This window comes from Zingiber officinale, chromosome 4B, assembly GCF_018446385.1.
Source record: "Zingiber officinale cultivar Zhangliang chromosome 4B, Zo_v1.1, whole genome shotgun sequence".
NCBI classification, from domain to species: domain Eukaryota; kingdom Viridiplantae; phylum Streptophyta; class Magnoliopsida; order Zingiberales; family Zingiberaceae; genus Zingiber; species Zingiber officinale.
Genome location: NC_055993.1, coordinates 2,239,614 through 2,263,376, shown reverse-complemented (window position 1 = coordinate 2,263,376; position 23,763 = coordinate 2,239,614). Strand labels below are relative to the sequence as shown.

The 23,763-nt window shown below is 36.2% G+C and overlaps 3 protein-coding genes and 1 pseudogene across 5 annotated transcripts; 2 read left to right on the top strand and 2 right to left on the bottom strand.

Moving 5' to 3' along the window:
• Positions 1–4,483: 4,483 nt before the first annotated feature.
• Positions 4,484–4,623, bottom strand: LOC121979014 (annotated as a pseudogene).
• Positions 4,624–7,087: 2,464 nt separating this feature from the next.
• On the bottom strand, positions 7,088–10,252 carry LOC121974390 (V-type proton ATPase 16 kDa proteolipid subunit). The gene is made up of 3 exons (XM_042525424.1): positions 10,075–10,252; positions 9,672–9,957; positions 7,088–7,473 (listed from the first exon to the last, which is right to left on the bottom strand). Exons 1-3 carry the CDS (start codon positions 10,148–10,150, stop codon positions 7,341–7,343), a joined length of 495 nt encoding a protein of 164 aa, XP_042381358.1. The 5' UTR covers positions 10,151–10,252; the 3' UTR covers positions 7,088–7,340.
• Positions 10,253–10,835: 583 nt separating this feature from the next.
• On the top strand, positions 10,836–12,166 carry LOC121974389 (photosystem II 22 kDa protein, chloroplastic-like). The gene is made up of 4 exons (XM_042525423.1): positions 10,836–11,091; positions 11,163–11,276; positions 11,419–11,662; positions 11,748–12,166. Exons 1-4 carry the CDS (start codon positions 10,885–10,887, stop codon positions 11,990–11,992), a joined length of 810 nt encoding a protein of 269 aa, XP_042381357.1. The 5' UTR covers positions 10,836–10,884; the 3' UTR covers positions 11,993–12,166.
• Positions 12,167–13,231: 1,065 nt separating this feature from the next.
• On the top strand, positions 13,232–22,584 carry LOC121974387 (cystathionine beta-lyase, chloroplastic-like). 3 transcript variants are annotated; one of them, XM_042525421.1, is made up of 15 exons: positions 13,232–13,623; positions 13,686–13,728; positions 14,107–14,248; positions 14,357–14,543; positions 14,630–14,739; positions 16,916–16,986; positions 17,098–17,189; positions 17,261–17,348; positions 17,431–17,542; positions 20,490–20,586; positions 20,700–20,781; positions 21,216–21,333; positions 21,527–21,634; positions 21,707–21,809; positions 22,118–22,584. In XM_042525421.1, the coding sequence occupies exons 3-15, from the start codon at positions 14,171–14,173 to the stop codon at positions 22,291–22,293; spliced, it is 1,422 nt and encodes a 473-aa protein (XP_042381355.1). In that variant the 5' UTR covers positions 13,232–13,623; positions 13,686–13,728; positions 14,107–14,170; the 3' UTR covers positions 22,294–22,584. The 3 variants fall into 3 exon arrangements, with proteins under 3 accessions (XP_042381355.1, XP_042381356.1, XP_042381354.1); XM_042525422.1 differs by having other exon boundaries at positions 13,686–13,786; XM_042525420.1 differs by lacking the exon at positions 13,686–13,728.
• The last annotated feature ends 1,179 nt before the right edge of the window (positions 22,585–23,763 follow it).

Below are 23,763 nucleotides of genomic sequence, written 5' to 3'. Positions count from 1 at the left end.
TGTGTTTTCCTTGATTTTATTAATTTGCACAATGGTTATCGTTGCTTGCATATACCAACAAACGAATTTATATTTCACGGCATGTTATTTTTGATGAGTCTCTATTATCTTTTTTAATAGATTTTTTAATCTCTCCTTCAGATACATGCGGTGCATTCTTAATGCCACCTAACATTGTAGAAAGTGAGGATATCGTAGGTCCTGTTCTGGAGCTCTCTGATAACTCCCCTATCCTATCAGAATCACTTTAAATTACTGCTCCAATCTTGGAAGTCTCACCAGTTGAAGATAATATGTTCTCTAGTTCTAGATCCTCAGATAATACAATCTCGTCATCTAAATCACCATGTCAGCCTATTTCCACGTCTCCATTAACAAGTGATTCGGATGATAATGTTGTTGGTTCGAGTCGCACATGAGAGAGGGGGGGGATGAATCACGTGGTTTTGAAAATCTTTTTTTTTTTCAAATCAAGTACGAACGTAGCGGAATAAGAGAATAGACAAACGAAAACAATACGAACACAAGCGGTTTACTTGGTTCAGAGCCTTCGACAACTCCTACTCCAAGATCCAGGTCCCACAGACCTATCGATAGATAATCCATTAACAAACCTCTTCCGGTACATCCGGAAGAGGAAATCAAATACAAAGAGATCGGAAAAGTGTAACAAACTACGCTTTTCGTTTATAAAAATTAAGTATAAAAAATGACTTTGTTACCGACACGTAGTGATCGAAGTGAGAGCACATGAGTGTCGGTGTCGATCTGCCGGCCGCGATCGGAAGTCCTCGGAGCAGTTGTCAAGCGCAGCAGCTTCATGGTAGAGTCGCAGTAGGAAATCAGAGCAGTCGAAACCTCAAATTGACGCGTAGTAGCTCGTATATAAGTTGTTGAATGAAGATTGATTGAGACTGACTTGAATAGGGCATGGAAGGCGTCTTCCATAGGCGTTGAAGGCCCCTCCAATGGGCCTAATTTGATCCCGGAACTTCCTGAAGCTTATCGTTGAATCAGTCAACTTTTATCCTCCGGAAGGCGCCTTCCAATGCTTGAAGGCACATTCGGGTACTATTTATCTGAAGGATTTTGTGCTCCTTTTTTCCTGCAACAAGTGTTAGTCCAAAACTAAAACATCTACCTTGTAAAACAAAGTTAGCACAGTTATAATAAAGAGTAGTAATTATTTCCTATCCTCCCAGGACCATGAACTAGTGCATGGTCTCAATTTAGGGATCCAAAATGAACCTAAACTGAACTGGTGCCTACTGTCTCTTGACCCGGGACGCGTCTTCACTTAGTCACTCTCCTTCAGTGACTTACCTTAACTTACCAGCTTGCTGTTGACTTGCATCTTGCCCTACCAGGTCTTTATGTAGTTGTCTGGTCTGCAAATCCAAATGGACTTCTGCTGGTTATTCGATCTCATGGACTAAACCGGACTTTCTGCAAAATATTCGGTCGGCTCATTGACCTATATGGACTTCATACCAGCTATTTAGTCCCGCAGACCTAGCTGAATTTTAACCTGGTGTCCGATTCTTCAAACTCGTCAATTTCTGCACACTTGGTAATGCAATTAGATCACAAAATACCTAACTTAACTCTATTGTCATTCATCAAAACCTGAATTAGACCGTTAGTGCAAACTGCACCAACAAATGCTCCTCATTGCATGCTTCCCTTAAGTGACATCTATGCATGTTGCCCACCAATGACAACTCGACATCCCCTTCCACGAGCTCTAGCGGTCTCTTCAAAATCTATTGGAAAAACTTATTTGACATAAGCGAACAAGGATCTAAATTGGCATAGTGCAATGACTACATAATTTGATATATATCTTCGCAATGGAACATGGAGCTTAGTTCCACGCACTCTCTCCATGAATGTTGTGGGTTCTAAATAAGTATTCCGTCTTAAGCATAGAACTGATAGTTCTCTTGAATGATATAAAGATCAACTTGTAGCTAAAGGATTTAGCCAACAACTAAGTATTGACTTCAATGACACTTTTAGCCCAGTCATCAAAATTACATCCGTCAGACTATTATTATCAGTAGTTGTTAGTTTTAATTGACTTGTACGATAATTAGACATTTCAAATATGTTTCTTCATGGTTATCTTGAGGAAACTATATTCATAAAGCAACCACCTCTATTCATTCATCCATAATTTCTATCTCATGTTTATAACTCAAGAAATCTTTATATGATCTTCGACAAGCTCCTCATATATAGTTTCATCAATTATCTAATTAGTTACAAGCTCAAGGATTTTCTGGATCAAATACTGACTCATCTCTATTCCATAAATATAATAATGGATCTATGATATTTTTTTTATTTATGTGTGGATGACATCCAAATAACTGGCAAAGATCAAAAGGGTGTCATAACTTTATTAAGTCTTCTCAATCAAGAATTTTTTACTCGAAATTTGGGTATTGTTCATTTTTTCTTGGTATTGAACTTATTCCACATGAGGAAGACTATCTCTTCTCTCAAAGCAAATACATTACTGAGCTTCTTTAAAGAGCTAAAATGGATGAAGCATATCCGGTCTTTACACCTATTGTTATAAAATTAGTTCACACTCTGATATTACCTTTGCAATAATCGTGTTTGTCAGTTCATGCATGCTCCCACTAAATAAAATTAGGAATGTGTGAAAAGAATACTTCGCTATTCAAAGGTACTATTCTACATGATTTTATTTATATCGTCAATCGTCTCGAAATTTACATGCCTATAGTGATGCAGATTGAGCAAGTTCTCTTGAAGATAGACACTCTACTAGTGGATATGCAATATTTCTTGGACGAAACCTTATATCATGGAATTCGAAAAAGCAACCTACGATATCTCATTCAAGCATTGAGGTAGAATATAAAGTTATAGCAAATACAACGTCTAAAATTATTTGGCTTCAATCACTTCTCTGAACTTCATCTTACAGCAAATATTGCACCAAAAAGTCGGTGTGAAAATATTGGAGAAACATATCTCATAACAAATCTAATCTTTCATGCTCGTACAAAACACGTGAAAATTGATTTTTATATTGTTTGGGAGTGTGATGACTCAACAATTATCGATTTCTTATATTTCTACAGAGGATCAAATTGTTGATATATTTACTAAGTCATTATCTAAACAGCATTTCAACAAGCAGGCAAGCAAACTCAATGTTAGAGATCTCCCGTTAAATTTGTCGGAGGATAAAAGAGAATTATTCAATATGATTGCATCAAAATAAAATTAGGACTTATTAATTATTTTTTATTTATGACTCTGTAAATTGACGGAGTCTTATAATATTTCTTTTATTTATTACTTTATCAATTGATGAAGTCTTTATAATGCAGTCGAGATCCTTTGGACCACAATCCCTGGTCCACTCCTGGACCAGGGGTCGTTCATAGGTGGAATTTTATGGATCCCACCTGTATAGCAGGTGGGATCCATAGAACCCCACCTATGAGTGAGATGGTCCATCCTTTAGACCACAAAAGTGTGGTCCAAAAGATTCGTGCTCCTTATAATGTATCTATAAATTATCCCTTTATGGACAAACCAATGTAATCTACAATTTTGTTGTTTCATCTCGTTTTCAATCTTATTTTCTTTCATGGATTGGCCGAATGTTCATAACACGAAGGTATTTTTGTTTAAAAAGAAAAAAAATCATAGGATAATTTTGATTTTTTTTAATTTCTGAATCACATCAAACCTAACACTTCTAAGATAATTGCATTTCGAGTTATATTCTACATTTGTTGATACAACGGACATTCTCCATTATCTAAGAATCACTCATTACTTAGATATATAATTAAGATTATCAATAATAACCTTTAATCAAATATGTCTAGATTCAATACAAAATGGTTTTTCAGACATGATCGTGACATAGGAAAGACCAGCAAACCAACAACACATAGGAATAAGGTTATTCCTTAACAGCGGTGATATGCAAGACTGCAGACTTCTTCGAGTACTCAACCTTATTTATTTCAACTATTTGAGATCGAATAACGCGCTTGAATCAATAGCCTTGGGATTTGATTCTGAAGGAAAAAAAGTCTGGTTGAAATTGTTTAAGGAGAATATCAATACGAAGAGTATTTTCGAGCAAAAATAAAAAAGGATATCTTTTTTAATAGAATTGTAAAGGACATCTTTCTTTATTATAATTGTAAGAAATATTCAATTTTAATTTATTACTAGTGATAGTGCACACACGTGTGTGTAATATAATATATGAATACACGTAAATTTTATAAGAACAAATACTACACTTAGCCAAGTGGTCATCCATAAATTAGATAAGGGTGTGCTAGACCCATGCAATTGTGCTATACAGGTGACGCTAGCAATCGTGCACACATATTGTGTATGTAATATAATATATGAATACATGTAAATTTTATAATAATAAATACTACACTTAATTTTAGTCAAAAACCACCCATAAATTGGGTAAGGGTGCGCCAAACCCATGTAATAGCAAGGGTGCCACTCGAAAATCTCAGTAGCAAGCTACTGTTAACGGACTCACCCTTATAAAAAATCAATTTAATATATCATACATGATCTTAGCTAAAAAGTTGAGAAAAGTATGCTTTCTAATATCACCGTCCCAAGGTATTTCTAAAAGATTTTTTGCTCGTAGTGTTGTCAATTCTAATATGTGAGGCTAAAAAGATTATAAATAGAGACTCTAAATTTCTGATTGATTATTAATGAGAAAAATTCTCAATAATACACCTTAGCTGAATCTCGAACTCTAAATCCTTGATTGATTAATAGAAAAATTCTTAATAATACATCACAACTGAGTCTCGAACTCTAGATCTCTGATTGATTAATGAGATTTTTTTTAATAATACATCGTAGCTAAGTCTTAAACTCTATAGTCTTGATTGATGCGTCTGTGGAAATTGCTAATAAACCTTAGAATTGTTTTCGATGTGAATAGAAAAAAAGATATTATCGTAATTTTATTTTGGGCTTCACCAAAGTTAGTTAGTAAAGTCCATATTCTTAATAAAATATAAGAAGATTAAAAGGGTGTCCATGACTTGTGACATAATTTTTAAAGAAGCCCTAAATTTTAATTTATTATCACAAGGATGTCATATGTACCATTAATTAATATTTCAATCTCATCAACACTAATGAATTGATAGTAATTATAGTTCATAATTACTATAATATGAACATTTCATCTATGATCAATACTAATCTATATTATGTTATAAATTTTGAATTTTAATATTAATCAAATCTCTAGTCAATACCGATTCTTAACAAAGTCCTTGTTGGGTGCCTGATCTCCATACAAAAGGTCACTATACTAGGATAAATATTTTCCCCTGTAATTTACTCCTTTCTTATCCTAGAGGGGTTGCTAAAATAATAAGTTCACTTTTTGCTCCAATACTAATCCTTGAGAAATATAACATTGATCAACATCATATTATAGTGGCAATCATGGTTTGTAAAATCGTGATCCTGGATCGTGGGATCGTACGATCCTACTATCCAGAACACCTAATCGATCCTAGATTGTGTAGAATCATTTTTTGTAGCAGAATCGTAGCAGGATAGGTAAGATTGGTAGGATCATAGTAGGAACGATAGAATCGAAACAGGATTGAAATAAGATCGGAGTAGAATCGTTAGAGGCTTTGAGATGGGTTAAACCATGTTACCTATAATATAAAGTATATTGAGAGATCTACAATTAATTACCGAGTAAAACCCTAACTTCTTAGTTTTAGATTCAAAAAACATCATTTAAAGCCTTTTTGGAGACTTGAAATTTTTTTAATATCTTTTATTATCTTTTGGACTATTTTATAATTTAGGTTATTTTCATTTTTGTAAAATTAGGATTAGGGTTTTGAAACTATTTAAGCATCTATTTAGTTGGAGTTAGTTTTTAAGCAACAATATTCCGTCATTTCTTTTTCCTAAAAAGATGAGTTTTTTAGTGTCTAGTATCTAGTATTATGCGGAATTACAAGTCTTTAAAAATTTATTTCAAATATTCATGTTTGAATTAAATGTTTCAATAGCTTCCGCTACGTCAGCTACTTTGTTGACCTTTAAATTAAGTTATCTTGTAAACTAAGGGAATATTCTTGAGGTTAATGTAATTATTATTATTGTATTAGTAGAAATTTTATTTTAATTTTATGATATGAAAATATAAATATTATTGAATGTTATTATGCTACAATAATAGTTAAATTACTAATGAATTTAAATTTATATATTTAATCATATCAAATGTAGCGTCAATTGTTGATGATTTTATATATATATATATATATATATAAAATTATTAATCTATTTATGTCAATATTCCGAGACATCTGATTTTGATACCAAATCAATCTTGCGCAGGCATAGGATTATGATTTTTCAAATTACGTGGCTAGCGCATAAGGTGTTGTCATCATGAGATCTGAGGTTCGAATCTCGGTAAAGTCGAGGTAAATACCTCCCTTATGTGCTAGTCACTATTCCAAAAGTTAATAACCGTCCATAATTTACCTCCTCCGTGTTGACCCTGAGATAAATTAATGAGGATACTAAAGACGAGCATATTTATCTTTTGTCATCATGATTTTTCAAACTACGGTGGCAATAAAATTCCCAAGCCATTTGATGAGATAAGACCTACAGTTGGAAGAATCGCATATATACATGACTAAGAGACCGTTGAGAAATGATCTTAAAGATGAATTTATTCAATTCATTTCGGACAAATTTCAGCTCAAGACCAAGCCCAATCTATTTTTTGCTTTACACCTACAACCAAAGGAACAAAATAGACATTCAAGACAACGTCCAGTCCGTGTTCGTAGGATGAATTATTTGACACGGTTTGCACATGATGGATATTATATATTGTAAAATATGATCATATGACAATGCCTTCAACATGGGTATAGAAAGAGTTAGCAAAGCTATATGAATACGAGTCGTTGCTCAACTGGTGCATATAAATAGAGTTAATACTATAACGAGGATTTAGAGTAGAGATTGACTAATAGCTATAGAAACACTTGTTCCATAAGAAAATCTCGCATTCTAATCATTCAATCATTGAAGAAAGCAATCAAAATCTTTTTAGTTTTTGCTGCAAAGTATAGTTTTTGCGGCAACCGAAAACTTACAGAGCCGACAAAGATTACAAGCTTGTAAGTTCAAATTATTGAGCATTTAATGAGTCCGCCTGACTCTTATCTGTAGCAAAAGTTAAATAAATAAATAACATTGTAACCACAAAAGATAGGGCAAAATAATGGACCATCTCCTGCAGTTCTTTAATCTGCTCGAGATTGACCAGCTCGAGAGGAAAGGATGATGCCGACAATAAGGCCATAGAGGGCAAGAGCTTCGGCGAAGATGAGTATCAGAATCATTCCCACAAAGAGCTTTGGCTGCTGGGCGTTGGCCCTACAACAAATGGAATAACACAGCATTAAGATCAGACTGAAATTTACACAGACCTGTTATTTTGTTTGAACTTCATATATATAATAACCCTATACACGATTTTCATGTTCGTTGGGTGCCGTGATCCACAACATGCACAGATCTCTCAATTTCAAAAATTCTAAGATGCTTGGTCTATGCACATAAAGCTAGCCCAGATAAAAAAAAATATATCATAATATCTCATTTACAAAGGTTTTCACATGGATTAAAATGTAAATACTAGGTAGATAAACTGATGCCTATGCCTGGAAGTTGTTTAAGCCTAGAGATGTCTGCTTGGAAGCAGCTTAAGTAGGGCGAAGGAGGGCAAAAAGTAGTCAATTTCTTTCTTTATCTATTTCAGCAGAAGAAGAAAATTAAGGAGAAGGATCGGAAGAGGGCAATTTGAAGTTCCTTTACCTTTTTTTAGTTCCATCCAAAAGTGAACAGAAGATGAGAGAAAATGAGAAGCGGAGGAAAGATTAGTTTATCCTTGCATGTCTAGGAACAACAAATCAGAGTTTAAATTTTTCTCAATTTATCTTCTTTCCTTTTTTTCTAGTAGGCAAAACAAATGAAACTCCTCCCCTCTCCCCTTCCTTCCCCTCTTCCCTTTCTGGACACTCCTCTTCTTTTCACTCTCCTCTCAAATAAACATGCTTTTAAGGCCAAAACCACCTCCAAAATTAAAAGTTGGCGATAGCTAGAGAGTTCATATACCACCAGACAACTAAAAAAACAGAATACCAAGGATCCAGACATCATATTATCAAAGCATATATACAGCTAGAAGATAGTGAGACATATCAAAAACATACAGATTTTAGGATGGCAGATGTTCAAACATCTTCATTGTTTGCAGGTATTGACGGAATGGACAAGGGTTCTACTTTCTAACTATGGAAAGTAGAAAAGCAGATTTTCATTCATTACAAAAACTAAAGGCAAAAACTATGGGGTACACTACTATTTTTATAGTTGCATAGAAGGAGAAAGCATTGTATCAGATCCTGTGCATAGTTCGTTTGACGCATGTTTGCATAGAAAAAATGATTTGATTATGATATACATGTGATCAGGAACTCAAACCAAGGAGATAATTATGATGGCCGTCAAGAGTGTCAGATTGGTCAGATTAGAGAATCCACAACAAGACTAAATATTTCTCTCAAATATTTGTGTTCCTACATCCACATCATCAATTAAATATCTCACTCCTCAAATATCCCAAATCCCACAATTAAATATACAAATCAAATATTTACGAGCCCAACAATCAAATATCTCACTCTCCAAATATCCCAAATTCCATCATTAAACATTTTTTCTTAAATTTTTTTTTGTTAAGAAAGCAGAGAGAGAGAGAGAGAGAGAGAGAGAGAGAGAGAGTCTATGCCCGGTGATTTCAAATCCGCTCAACAATATCCCCTTCCAATGGGGGATATTTGAGATTGAGGGATATATGGAGAAATATCCCCACTGTGGATGCCCTCAAGGATAGCTAGAGGAGCACAAAGCATCTCGAGCCATGTTGCAAAAATGAGACGGAATATGATATCACAGTTTTGCTTTGGGAACCTAGGGAAGTCATGGATAACAGAGAACAATATGAGAAATGGATTTTTGTTCTTGTGCAAATTTCTTTATGTATCGAGGTTTTAGTGCATTTTTCTCCAGTTGAATTTTCTATTCTACCATGTAGGTACTCATATTGAAGGGAAGATTTATTAGAAGAATTAGATGCCCTTGGTATGTAGTAAAACAGAATCTCGTTTCACCCCTCCTTTCTTATTTATACTGATGCATCAAACTTTCATAGTGTTACTTTGCTTGTTGATGAAACTAACCAGACTGATCTTCTCCGCCATTCCAATATTTCCAATATCAATAAAAAAAAGCTTTAAGAGTTATCTGGTTCAGATGACAATGCTTGATAATTAGCAAAAAACGTCCTTAATCAAGGTTAAGGACAACAATATATACGACATATGTGCAATTGATCAATCATATGCTTTAACCGGGGGGAAAGTTTCTCATCTATCCTACGGGCATCTCAAAATCAATTAAGCAAATTTACGAGAATATAAGACAAGATAAGAGAATAGGTCTCCGACAATTCAGCCGGAACAACAGAATTCAGATCACTCTCAGATCTAGAGAGGGTCTCAAACAGATACCTGACTCCAGCATCTCCTACGATTCCAATCGCCATGCCAGCTGAAAGTCCTGCGAGGCCACAAGCCAGCCCGGAAGAGAGGTGCGCGTACCCATCGAAGAGGTAGTACGACTTGGCCTTGGGGTTGATCCCGGTGCTTATTATCACCGCAATGATGAGACCGTAGATCCCCAAAACTCCGGCCATGACAACGGGAACTATCGACTTCATCACGAGCTCCGGGCGCATCACACCCATGGAAGCAACACCAACGCCGCTCTTCGCAGTTCCGTACGCCGCCCCCATGCCTGAAAGGAACAAAATCAACCCGAAACATTTCAAACACGAAACCTTCACATCGAATCCAGCTCGACGCCAAGATGAAGACCCGGAAAGGGCGCGGCGCATGAGTTGGGAGAAATTACAAGAGAAGACGAGCGCCGCGGCCGCGCCGAGGAATCCGAAGAATGGGGCAGTTTCATCGCCGCTGAAGCTAGACATCGGGGCAGGGCAGCGGCGTCGAGGAAACCCTAGTTTGCTTCGGAGGAGGTAGGGAAGCGCGGAGGGAGAAAACAGAGCGAGAGGCGGTCAGATCCAAAGAGTCGTGGTGACCGAGATTTATTTCTCGGACACAGCAGACATTATAATACCAAAACTACCCTTATGATATATAACAGTTGTAGCAGCATTTTGCGATTTCGTCATGGGGTCTTTGGTCATTTAACATTTGCTTTCTTCCTTACCGGCCAATTCTCCCAAGGTTCCTTCTTACCTGCAAGCTTCAGTTCAATCCGTTAACTATACCGTGGGTGTACGTACACGTGGCAACATAGATGATCTTCCAGGAATACCGTATATACCTGCGCACTGCGCTGCGGCATGAACAGAGCGACAAACAAAGAGAGATTGTGATGGAGACATCACTGGCTCACAACCAAATTCCACACTGTTCCTTAAATGTTGTGATCCTGAGCCCATGGCGCATGCGTGGACTGGCTCTGCTTCACAAGTTCTCAGTCTGGCTTTTGCCTCCCATGAACACTTTTTCATCGATCTCTAATATGGATCAAGAACTGTGCACGTTATCTCCAAGTAGAGCCGGTGAGACGTGGTCTCTCCACTGCCAACAGACCTCCTCAAACCCTATCTCTGGCTCCTAGTGATCACTTGATTTCATAAAGATAGGGCCTCGAGCCCAGCAGATTAGGCAGAGGTCGAGAAGGCTCAGGTTCGCTATGGCCACAGCTCAGTCCATGCTCGTGTCCAGCATTAATGGAGGCAGAGAGACGACGGCGCTTCTTCAGTCTCAAATTCGCCGGCTCCGACCGGCACCGTTCTCCCACTTCCTCCTCCCTCCTCGGCCGTCGCCTTCTACTTCTTCCACTTCTTACAGGCCAGTTCTGGCCGTATTCAAGTCTAAGGCCAAAGCTCCGCCCAAGAAGGTTAGTAACAAAGTTTGAAGCGTGCAGATATTAAGAAAGAGCTTAAGCTTGATGGTGTTTTGAATAAATAGGTGGAGAAGGTCAAGGGAAAGGTGGAAGATGGCATTTTTGGTACTTCAGGGGGAATTGGATTCACCAAGCAGAATGAGCTATTCGTTGGCCGGGTTGCTATGCTTGGATTTGCAGTGAGTAGATCGATCCTTTCATTCACTCTTACAAATTACTCTACTTAATTGCTTGCGAATATATCAACAAGAGCAAGCTAAGCAAACTGAATTCATGTGTGGATCTGAATCTGATTGAGAGTGCCTTCGCTAACGACTGCAGGCATCAATACTAGGAGAAGCAATCACAGGGAAAGGAATCCTGGCACAACTTAACCTGGAAACAGGAATACCAATCTACGAAGCCGAGCCTCTCCTCCTCTTCTTCATCCTCTTCACCCTTCTTGGAGCCATCGGAGCTCTCGGGGATCGTGGCAAGTTCGTCGACGACGAACCCGCAGGCTTGGAAAAGGCTGTCATCCCCCCTGGCAAGGGAGTCCGATCAGCTCTAGGACTCAAAGAAGGAGGTATAACAGGATCATAAGATCATATCACTCGTTTTAAAAAGAACACATATATATATCACTGACTATGTGTTTGTTTCCACTGAAGGTCCCCTCTTTGGGTTCACGAAGGCAAATGAGCTCTTTGTTGGGAGATTAGCTCAGCTTGGTTTTGCAATCTCGATAATTGGGGAGATCATCACAGGGAAGGGAGCTCTCGCTCAACTGAACATCGAGACTGGTGTGCCGATCAATGAGATTGAGCCACTGGTTTTGTTCAACGTGCTCTTCTTCTTCATTGCCGCAATCAATCCAGGAACCGGCAAATTTGTCGTCACTGATGAAGAAGAGTAAATGAGAGCGGGAAGCTCTGTGTTTGTTTTCTTGTCTTAGTACTAGTTCTTGTTGTATCAGTATTTTGTTTGGGTAGCCAAGTGATATACGTTTGTATTCTAATGAAAGGTGGATAGTCCTCTTTTGCAACCTGAAAATTTGGTATCAATTCATCTGAAATGCTATGTTCGATTCCGCATTGTTCTTTTGGGGAAACTTATCTTCCCCATTTTTATTATTTACTTGAAAATGATCTTACAATTTCTTGTTCTTGGATTGATCCGGTCCGAGATCAAGAGATGAGTTGACTCAGTAAAGTAACCACGACTGAGTACTTCCGGATGGATCAATCCAAGAAAGACTAAGACAAACCTTTAAATAGTAAATATAGTAAAGAGTAATGAAAAATATTTATCTAGTCGATGCTATCCGTTATCTTTAAATAGAGAGTGAGTGAAAGCCCTATCTCTCAAAGGATGCACTTCTTCTCTCTCGAGTGAGTGAAAGCCCTATCTCTCAAAGGATGCACTTCTTCTCTCTCTATTGAGAGAGACATTTCTCGGTGATCATTATAGTGATAAAAAGTGAATACATTCGTTCCTAGTGTCCCTGTCAATCCATCCCAGATCAACACGGAGGAGTTAAATCATGGGCGAATGCTAGTTTTTGGAATAGTGACTAGCACATAAGAGAGATATTTATCTCAACTTTGTTGAGATTCGAACCCTAGACCTCATAGTGACAACACCTCATGCGCTAGCCACTAGACACATCCGAAGAGACCTTCTTGGTGATCATTATGCTCTAAGTAAATAACACTTCAATAATTGTTGTGTCGAATCCGAGTTCCAAATTGGAGCATGCCAAACTAGGATGCGACTTACATGGACTCGACTTGAGCTTTTCCAAAAGTAGCCAACTTAACTTGAGCTCGGTATGACTTTAGTCTAGCTCGATTTGACTAGTCTCAAACACGGCTTCACAATTTTCCAAAAAATAAAATTAAAACCAACACCAATTCAGTAGTGAAAAGCTCAATTGTGTTTCAAATTATTGGTTTATTGCCGTGTCATCAACTTAATTGCTAACTGAGGAAAACAAACGATATATTTCACACTTTTTATAAACATTGTGACAATTTAAAAAAAGAAATAAAACGTTGGGATAGATTTACAATTTCAGACACAGATTCTGATAAATTTATCAAAAGTTTTAAGGGCATTAAAACAAAGGGTCAATTTCAGTGGTCAAAGTGAAAATACCTGTTTAGCGCACGTTTTTTTTTGCCTATTTCTGTAACGAAGCCCTAATATTACGTCGATGTAACGCCTTCCGGCGCCGGATTTCACGACGTCGGCCAGTTCTCTCAGGATCCTAGCCGGCGAGTGACTTACTTTTCCACCGCCTCTCTTTGCTCATTGTCGTCTGAATCGATCACACATCCACGCCGCCCTCCTCGCTCCCCTCCTCGCCCCCGCCCATTTCTCCCCCTTAGAAGCGCTTCAAGCCACTGATCGCCTCATCCACTCATCCGAGCACATCTTTCTCGTCAGTGCCCCTCCACCTCGAATACTCTTTGCGTCACGTTTGCTGCAATTCCTGTACTCCTACCATCACATATTCACAGTTCTGCCTTCCAACTCAGTCATTAGGTACGATAATCGATAACTATGATATATTAATGAAGGCGTGTCATTATTAACTTTTTTTGTAGATATATTGCGCTCGTGTGCAGCATAATTCAATTTAATTTCCGGGTAAGACTCAAGAAGTGGAGAGCCTTCACTTACTTGGAGGATTTATCTGCGTTACTTGGTGATTTTTTGCATTTTACTCGGTGAATATGCAGGTTTTAATGAATATTTCTGTTTATAGCTGTGAATATTTTTTGTAGGCGTCTGTGCTATAATTGTTGATTATGATACTTATAAAAAGTTTGAATGAAGAATTCATGACAGCTGAACTATTTGTAATATGTGACTTTTGAAGCTTGTTTATCTATTTTGTGTATTGTTGATACCGTCTTTGGACTCAGATCAATGAAATGGTGAATTGATGCTCTCACCGGGTTTAAAATTATTGGTACTTGTGGGCAAGCAATAACTGCAAGTAGTAAATTATTCTATGCATGACAGGGTCGTGTTGTTTGGAAGAAGAATCTAAGCCTAACGAAGAACAAAGTGAAGACTAGAGGTTTCCATGACCTCCACCACTTGTGTCATCCCCTCTTCGCCCATCACTCAACATCTTACCTCCTACCATGTTGATTTCCCTTCGGTAGGAAGTGTCCGATCAAACACCTTCCTCTTGTCCTCCCTGTTAAAACTTTGTATTTTTCTTTTTCAACTGCTTGATGCATATTCTAACACATGCAACTATTTATAGGAGTTGAGGTCTTGGAATTTGAGTAGAAGCTTAGGTTTATCCTCTAGGAGGAGCTCAATGCCTTTACCGAAGATGTCATTGAGATCAAACACAAATCTTGGTGGCGGTGATGTAGACAAGGAGACTGAAACTTCAGCTATGGTGCATGGTTTTATTGACCATTCAGATGATTTATCTTCAGATTTGGGTCTGTTTAACCTTCTTGACTACTGCTTTTGTTTTCTTAATCGAGAATCTATTTTCCATGCATTAGAGACTCATTTATTTAACCAGAGTTGGAGAAGGAACCGGGCATTGCAACACTGTTGACTTCTTTTGGGAATTCTTTTGATCCATATGGAGCTCTGAGCACACCATTGTACCAAACATCCACGTTTAAGCAGGTAAAGATGGTTCTTTTCTCCTTTCCAGAAATATAAATGCATGATTCTTTTATTAATTTCTATAAAAGATCTTTCTTACTAGCAATATAGCCTTGCATAAAGCTCAATAAAGGAATAAAATTCATCTAGACAACTGCAAATAGTTGGGACATGATAAAAAAAAATTTATTGAAAAAAGGCTATATGTTATAAAAATTGTTATTTTATTTATTTAATATAAAACAAGTATAATACATAATTCTAGAATTGTATTCTCCTTTGAAAAAAAATACTGATTTTATTGCTTGGAGGTAGGTACCTTTCAGTCAAGGCCATTTATTTCAAAGCAAAAAAAAAAAAAATGCATGTCACAACTGATCCTATGAGAAAGGTAACCTGTTACTTGAGAAGTCAGACATCCTGTGACTGAGAATGCTTCAAGCCCATATAACAAACTTGATTGGCTTGATACCATTCAGCTCTATATACTTCAAGCTGAACCTTACTAATAGAATAAGAGCATCCACATCAGATACCCTATTCAAACATTTTACCTTAAATTTTGGATAGAGTAGTTAAAAAACCTTTGCATCATCAGTTACACTATTCATTCCCTAAATTATGCATTTATGAACAGTATTTCTCTAAATTTAGGGAATGGATTCCATTCCCTAAACATGATAAAGGAGAGAGAAGAAATAGGGAAGTTGATATATGGTGTATTGAAAAGTGGATATCTAAATTTAATAAAGTAAATTTTTTACCCTAAATTATGCATTTTAGATAGGGAAGCTGGTGTGGATGCTCTAATATTTCTTTATATCTCTACAAATTTACAGTGCTAACCTTTGATTAAACTATCATATCATAGTCTCCCTCTGTAAGCTGGACTTCTTCAATAGAACTGAAGACTCATAACCTAGAATCCAAAACTTGTCAGTGGTATGTAAGCTCTAGCCCAGTGGGCCATAGTACTATGAACTATCCACTTGTAGCCCTTTCGTACTTAGGTCCCTTCACTATGGGTAGAATCAGATCTGCTATGGTACAATTGTCAAAAGTTACCAAATCAGAAAACTGATGAATTATTAACTCAGTAGACCGAAGTTCTTGTCACCTAAAATATGCATGTCCAATTTAACAGAACTGCTGTAATAGACCCCATCTAAGTTATGAACACAAGTAACCTCCACATCTGATGTGGGATTACACTATGGTGTTACATAATGTTATCATTCTAAACAAGATACATTTAGTGCTATCTATTTTTAACACAAAACTTGTTTCAATTAGAGTGGTAATTGGCACATTAAGTGTTTAATTGTAGGATTGACTGGCATATATGTATATGCATATTTTCTCAGTGAAGAATATTGAACGAATGTTAAAAACAATTTTATTTTATTTTTCAATTTTCTTGTTTAAGGAAGAGAAAGAGCTGTTGAAGCTCATTATTTTAGAAATATCAGGCTTTACCATTAAAGTGAATCTTATGGTTTTTTAATCACAAGACTTTAATGCACTTTTGAAATAATAGGAGGATGGTGCTCAAATATGATAAGAACAAACTGGGTTATGACTAAAATAGGCATATTGCTTTGAAGAAAACTTTATACTTCTTTCTAACTACCTATGTTTAAAGATTCAAATCTATTGACAATTTAATATATATTGACCACTGTAATATGTTTTAAGAAGCAACCTAGGTGAGATATGTAGTATCTCGTATCACATATCACATGTCCGTATATCACATACGCGTCCTGCATATGCAAACACCCAAAATTTAAAGGCTTGGTTCATTCTAACCAGTTCGGTTGAATCGAATCAACTAAAAGATCCTAATTATCTCTTTATTTCTTTATTACTTGCCCCTATTCTTTCCAATAATAAACATTCAATAATTCCATTCTCTTTATCAGTTCTTGTGATTATGTAGCACTTTTACGGCCTAAGTTTTTGTGTGTTAACTTGTAAGTATTAACCTGTTAATTCAAACAGTTTGTTGGGCAAAAGTTTAATTATATGCATGTTTTCTATATGACATTTATAGAACTCCAGGAGTATTTATCTTAGAACTCAAGCATTTTTTTAAAAAACAGGTTGCATTTGGTATTTATGTTGAAATGTAGCCACTCCACATTTTTAGACTATGTCATTGTCCTAAAATCTTGTTGCTCATTTTCATCTTATCCAGCCTTCAGCAACTACTTTTGGCCCATATGACTATACTAGAAGTGGTAACCCTACGCGAGATGTGCTGGAAAGGTTTGTTGATTGGTCCTTTTCTGCAAAGTTCAAAAGAATTATGATATTATATGAAAAATTAATTTTACTATTTATAATATGATAAAATGTAATCTTTCATATAAATTCCAGTCTTATGGCTAAGCTTGAGAAGGCTGACAAGGCATTTTGCTTCACCAGTGGCATGGCCGCCCTCACTACAGTCACACATCTTGTTGAATCTGGTGAATTTCCACCTTTATGCTTCCTAACACTTACAATTTTACATAATTTATTGATTAAACTTCTTTTATAGGTCATGAAATTATTGCTGGTGATGATATATATGGTGGCTCTGACCGGTTACTCTCTCAAGTGGCTCCAAGACAAGGGATCATTGTGAAGTTAGTTTGGTTCCTTCTCATCTTTATAGATGTATATGCCATTCCTCTCTAATATTCAAATGGTACATCTTCCACGGTGCAGAAGAGTTAACACGTCTAATATTGAAGAGGTGGCATCTGCAATCAGTCCTCTGACAAAGCTTGTGTGGCTTGAAAGTCCAACAAATCCTCGTCAACAGATCACTAACATACGAGTATGCTCTTTTGTTATCTTTGTTGAATGTATTGTAGGAGGTGTTTTGCATAAGTCTGAAGGTTACTTGCTGCCTCTGTTTTATCTAATGCTGAAACATAGGACGTGCACTGTGATGCTTGTATTGTGCTGAGTAATCACTAATTGACCGTATGCAGCATAATCCTACTATCCACTTATTATAAGAGTTATCCTCCCTCTCCCTATCCTTCATTAGGTACTCTCTTTCCTATCTTTAGTAATGATGCTTTATGCTTGCAAAATTATCCTCTAGCCGATAGATTCATCCTGGCACTATTTGAAAATGGCCAAGTCTGCAAAAGAAAGCTTGTCAGTTGTCACTGTCAATGTGAACTTGGATGATGAATCTAGATAAATCTGCTATTTTGTCTACTTCGGATGGTAGTAATATTACTACTATGTACTTCCAATGGACTGTGGTAATTATCAAAAGGGCAACACATTTGTGCTTCTTGTATTTCCACCTGTACCTACGAAGTGAGCTAAGTGTTGATCTGAGTTTCTTAACCCATGTAGTCTTGAACAGCCATCAAATGTTGACTGGGTTAAGGTATATATAACATAAGGATAAGGGGGATAGGACCTTCCTTTAATGACACTTTAGAGTAGGTGTCCTACTTATGTTGTGAGTTAATCATTTGATCAACCTATTTAATTGTCATCACTTCCTATGGTCCTTGGCACTTATCTATCATTGAGAGTGGGCTCTTGTGGTGGTTGGCTTTGTTTGAGCCTTTTAAACTTTCATCAACTTTAATTGAACTTGACAATCCCTTCATCTTTATATCTTTGTCTCTGTTAGCAACAACCTTTATATTTTTGACTTGGCCAATGTCAATCAGCCGAATGATGAACTTGTGTTAGACTATATCTTTAGGTGGTGGTGAAATTTCAATATCAAGTGCGATCAACTACTTGGTTAGAAGCAAGCTGTTAAACTGGATGACGCCTAGTTTGAGGAAGTGAACACTTCCCATGTTCTGATTACTCTGTTGTCAAAGATGAAGCAACTCAAATTCCAAAAACCAAAAGAGGATTCAAGGCCACTTGCACAGGTGCAATAAGCTTGGGAAAGAAGGTAGGGTCATTCACATGAAAGGAAACAAAAAGACTAACTTGCCAACCATGGAAGGAACACAGCAAATTTGGGAAAACTATCTCTCAAAAAAGAAAAATTATGTTATTCCTTTGGAAAACAATGGATAAATTATTGAAATATTTCAACATGCAATGAAGATTTATCTGCAACTACTAGGAGTGATGTGCCTGAAAGAAGTCGCTATTCTCTGGACTGATGACTTCATCTATTGGGCATATCACATTTGTTTGTCATACCATTGTAGATTCATACATTTTATTGAGTTGAGAAAATAATAGAACCTCGCTAAGATTCTGTTCGTCCAAGCAAGTACCAAGAAAGCAAGCCAATATCAAGATTCAGATAACTATAGTTCATAAATGTTAAAAGGGTGTTCAGGTGGAGAAATGTTGTTTCATTTCTGTGATCGTATTTTGAATGACAACCTAAGCCTAGAAATCATAAGTCACATGTGCAGCACACTCAACTTGGACAGTAATTAGTAAGAAGAAATACTTCTTACCTGAAAGCTTTTTGTGATGAAATTGAGAAATAGGCTGAAAATACTTCTTACCTGAAAGCTATCTAGGTTGTAGAAATCCCCATATAAACGTAAGGAGTGAAAGACATAATCTGAAAATCTATGTAGTAATAACAAAGAAAAGTAGAAGACTGAAAATAGAAATATGAGAGGAGCAAACATAGCCTAAGTCACAACACAATACTAATGAGTATAATAAAATTATAAAGTTTCATCCAGATTGATAGATTGGGTATCAGTTCAAATTTTTACAAGAATTGTTTTCAAAATATGATAGATTTTGACATCAAGTAAAGTGAAGTCATTGTCCAAAGAATTCAATATTTGAGTCCTAAGGTAATATAAATTATAAATGAACAATAAAAAAGGTTGTAAGCGACCTGTGAAAAATATAACATTATGCAAACACTGGTGGATTAGCAGACCCCACTTAGTGGGATAAGACTTATTGCTATATGCAAACACCGGTGGATTAAAAAAAAACCCAAGTGCCCAATTAGGACTTGCATACTAGCTGTGAACTGGATGTTTTAAATGTTTCAATACAATCTTCAAATTGAATAAGAAGTCTCTGATTGAAAGAGATCACACAAAAAGAGATCTATGTTGACCTTTTTTATACCATTTGATGCAGACTAGAGGAAGGGAGGAAAGGAGTAGAGAGAACTCGTTTAGGAAAAAGGAATATTCTTTAAATATTTGAAACTTATCCCAAACAAAAATCACCAGAGCCTCATGAAGGCTTTAACCAAAATAAAATAGATTCACTCTAAGTAAGATTTAAAATGGAATGAAATCCTAGCTAGATCTGGTAATGGTCTAGACCTTAACAGAAATGGTAGACCCTTTCCTACAATCTGTAAAGATCTAGATTTTGATAAGTTATGTTAATAGACTCACTAGATAATGAAATTTCTTAACTTCGACATCTGTTGCTAAATTTCTTTTCCTTTACTCTATTTGTTGGTGCTATAGCATTTGCAAATGATATCAGTGTTTCTAGTTAAAAGATACAAATTGGTTACTGCCGTTCTATTTTTTTTTTGTTGCATATACTAGTTGTTTGTTGATAAGTTCTTTTCAAAAGTGTTTTGTTTGAGATAAACTGCTGACTAACTCCATTTGGCTTGAAGAAGATACATTAAGATTTAGTTATTTTGGTACATGTCAGATGCCGCCTTGTTCCTACTTTTCAAACCTATGATGTCTCCTTTATACTGCTCATGCTGCTTGTTGGCTGTTAATGATGGCTAAATACTCCTCTAGTTATATTGAGATGCCTTGGTTGATGCTTTAATTTTCTGGCAGGAAATTGCTGAAATAGCTCATTCATATGGTGCTTTAGTTATGGTAGATAATAGTATCATGTCACCTGTACTGTCCCAACCGTTGGAATGTGGTGCAGGTACCCAAGAATTATGAACCATTATTCGGAAAGGGTGTTTTGAATTTTTTTGCTGTTTCTGCTTCCTTCTAAGTAATAGCTTTTTATCTATTGGAAACTTGTCCTGCTTGCAGATATCGTGATGCACTCAGCTACTAAATTTATTTCTGGTCATAGTGATCTAATGGCTGGCATTCTTGCTGTAAAGGGTGATAGGTGGGCCATTTGTTGTTATTTGTCATTTTTCTATGATCTTATTTCAGGATTCTGTCTGCTTTCGTAAAGAATATACATATATGAATATATGATGATTCCAAAATAGTAAATATCAAAAGGACATAAGATAAGCTGTGTTGTTTCCCTGACAAGTCTTGCAGAAGATTGCATAGAAGATTTTTAAGGAATTCCATACTTTCATCTCATTGCATTTCAAATGTGAGGGTTCACTCTATGAAGTTAAATATTAGCATAATCGTAGATTAAATTTTCTCTTTGATGCAAGAAGTTTTATTTTAATGACATCCTTTTGACCATTGCCTATTTGAGCCACAGATAGTAGGCCTTCCAATTGTCTTTCTTTCAATTCCATGCCAAGCATTCTGTTTTAACATTTTATCTTTTTTTAAATGTTTTCATTGTTGTATGGCCAGATTGGTCAAAGAGATTGCCTTCCTCCAAAATGCTGAAGGCTCGGGATTATCACCATTTGATTGTTGGCTTTGCTTAAGAGGTATCAAGACTATGGCTTTACGTGTCGAGAAACAACAGGTTCGACATGTTCTTGGCCTTGAGAAGCTAACCTGTATTTGGTCTCCTCTGGATGAAACTTTTACATCCCTGTGACATTGTTATTATTTGCAATAATTCTTGCACTGAATAGTTAACTTTGACACGATTCTCATTATTGTATGTTTCATCAAGCTGCTGTATTATCCATCATAATAGTTAATTCTTCCAATAGGCTAATGCACAAAAGCTTGCTGAGTTCCTATCATCCCATCCACGGGTGACACAAGTGAATTATGCTGGACTTCCTGGACATCCTGGGCGCTCTCTACATTATTCTCAAGTGAGTTTACCAAATTTTTCTTGTTTGATCAAAAGTAATAAGATCAATAATGGTATTGCATATTCTTTGTAGGCAAAAGGTGCTGGCTCAGTGCTGAGTTTTTTGACAGGGTCACTAGCCCTTTCGGAGCATATTGTGCAAAGTACAAAGTACTTCAGTGTAACTGTTAGTTTTGGTAATTATACTTCCTTCTTGATAGCTTCTGATCTGAGGAATCAAAAATTTATCCTGTATGTTCTTGTATAAAAACTGGGGACGTTATTTGTTGACATAATTTGAGAAACGTTTTATGCGCTTGTTCATTTAGGCAAGCAAAGCATTGGTTTGCTTGGGGTAACACATCCTTTATTTAAATAATTGGAAATTTTGCATCATATGCTTCTATAAATAGACTTCATTCCTCATCTCTGCTATACATTCTTTTTTAAACCTTTCTTCTCGTTATGTGATTCGAGTTTCAATGTATATTTCCATTGGATCCAGGTAGCGTGAAGTCACTTATAAGCTTGCCTTGCTTCATGTCACATGCAAGCATACCAGCTGCAGTTCGAGAGGTTAGGGGTCTTACGGATGACCTTGTTCGCATCTCTGTTGGCATTGAGGACATTGATGATCTTATAGCAGATCTAGATCATGCCATCAGATCTGGGCCAGCTTAAAGGCTATGCCCTTGGTAAATTAAGTGTGGAAGGTGTGTTATCTTCACGTTGTGTTTGATATAACCTTCCATAAAATCAATTTATTTGAAGTAATTAATTGACAGATGTGTCAATTTGTCATTTTGTGCATTGTCTTTGTAATTCACTATCAGTGTTTTGCCTTCAACTGATTTATAGTTTGATGTCGATAAGGATGATGTTGTTTTTGCTTCAATATAATTTGTCACATATTTTGATGTATTAGATAGATAATTATGTTTGGGTGTATTTAATGACTAATTCAAATATAAATGATCTGTGCATATTAATTAGGCACTGTTTGGTTGTAGGATGACAGACTTTGTCCATTTTCTGCTACGTTTGGGCAATTTAGAAGAAACTCGTTGTGTCTCCAAAGAAATGGAGACAACATTTACCTTGAAAAAGTGAATTGCATAGCTTGCCATCTGTGCTTTGTTTTAAATTTCTTATAATGTATGCTTTTCCATGTGGTCAGTCATCAAGGCACATTCATACATGTTTTGCCCATGTTTAAGTGTAGTTATGATAGATAATATGTGGAGAAAATTGGGACATAATATTTGAGCATCAACATCTCTGATCTATACTAATGACATTGGATGCTTAGCTTTGGAAGCAGGGAAGATGGAGCTTAGCATGCTGAGTTCTAACAGAGTTTCTATGTTTCCGTCACCATATATATCAAATTCTCCAATTGTGAGTATTTATATTTGTCTTCGAATAATTAAAATACAAAGTAATTATTTTATCTAACAGCGAAAACAAAGATTGATTCTAACATTATTCAATTTTGTATCATACACATTTATTTATATGTGCCAACAGGCTGGTAGCTTATGTTGCGATGGCTATTGGCTAAGATGTCGATTGATTCTGGTTCGGCTGGGTTGGAAGTTTTTAGTCTTAGTCCTATTATCATTCAGTTCTACTACCACGACTTAAACAGTCTGATCTAGTCTAATATGTTATGACAACCAGTATCGATTGCTTAATGGTCTAGCATATCCCCGTGAACACAAACATTATTTCAAGCTCAACAAATTTTGGATTCAATGATAAAATGATCTACTGTGCCAGAGAAAAGAGAAGGAAAGTATTTGGAACTGATATGGAGCTATCCAAGATGTCCAAATTTTGTTGCTGGAAAGCTTAAGAGTTAATAATGACTAATCCCTAATCCTCCTTAGTCCTCAAAATCTATGGTCCTTCTCACTGACTCTGTCACAATCAATATAATTGTGCAAAAAACAAAAACAATAGTTTAAGTCAAATATGATTAGATTAAGTTACAGTCCATCTTATCTTCAAACCGAATTATAATTTTACCAATTGGGTTTCTTGCATCATTATCCATTCATAATTGAAGTCATTTCAACACCAAAACATTATTCTGATTCTTTTATGAAAATAGTGTGAGTAAAATAAAGTAATTGATTCCCTATAATTTGC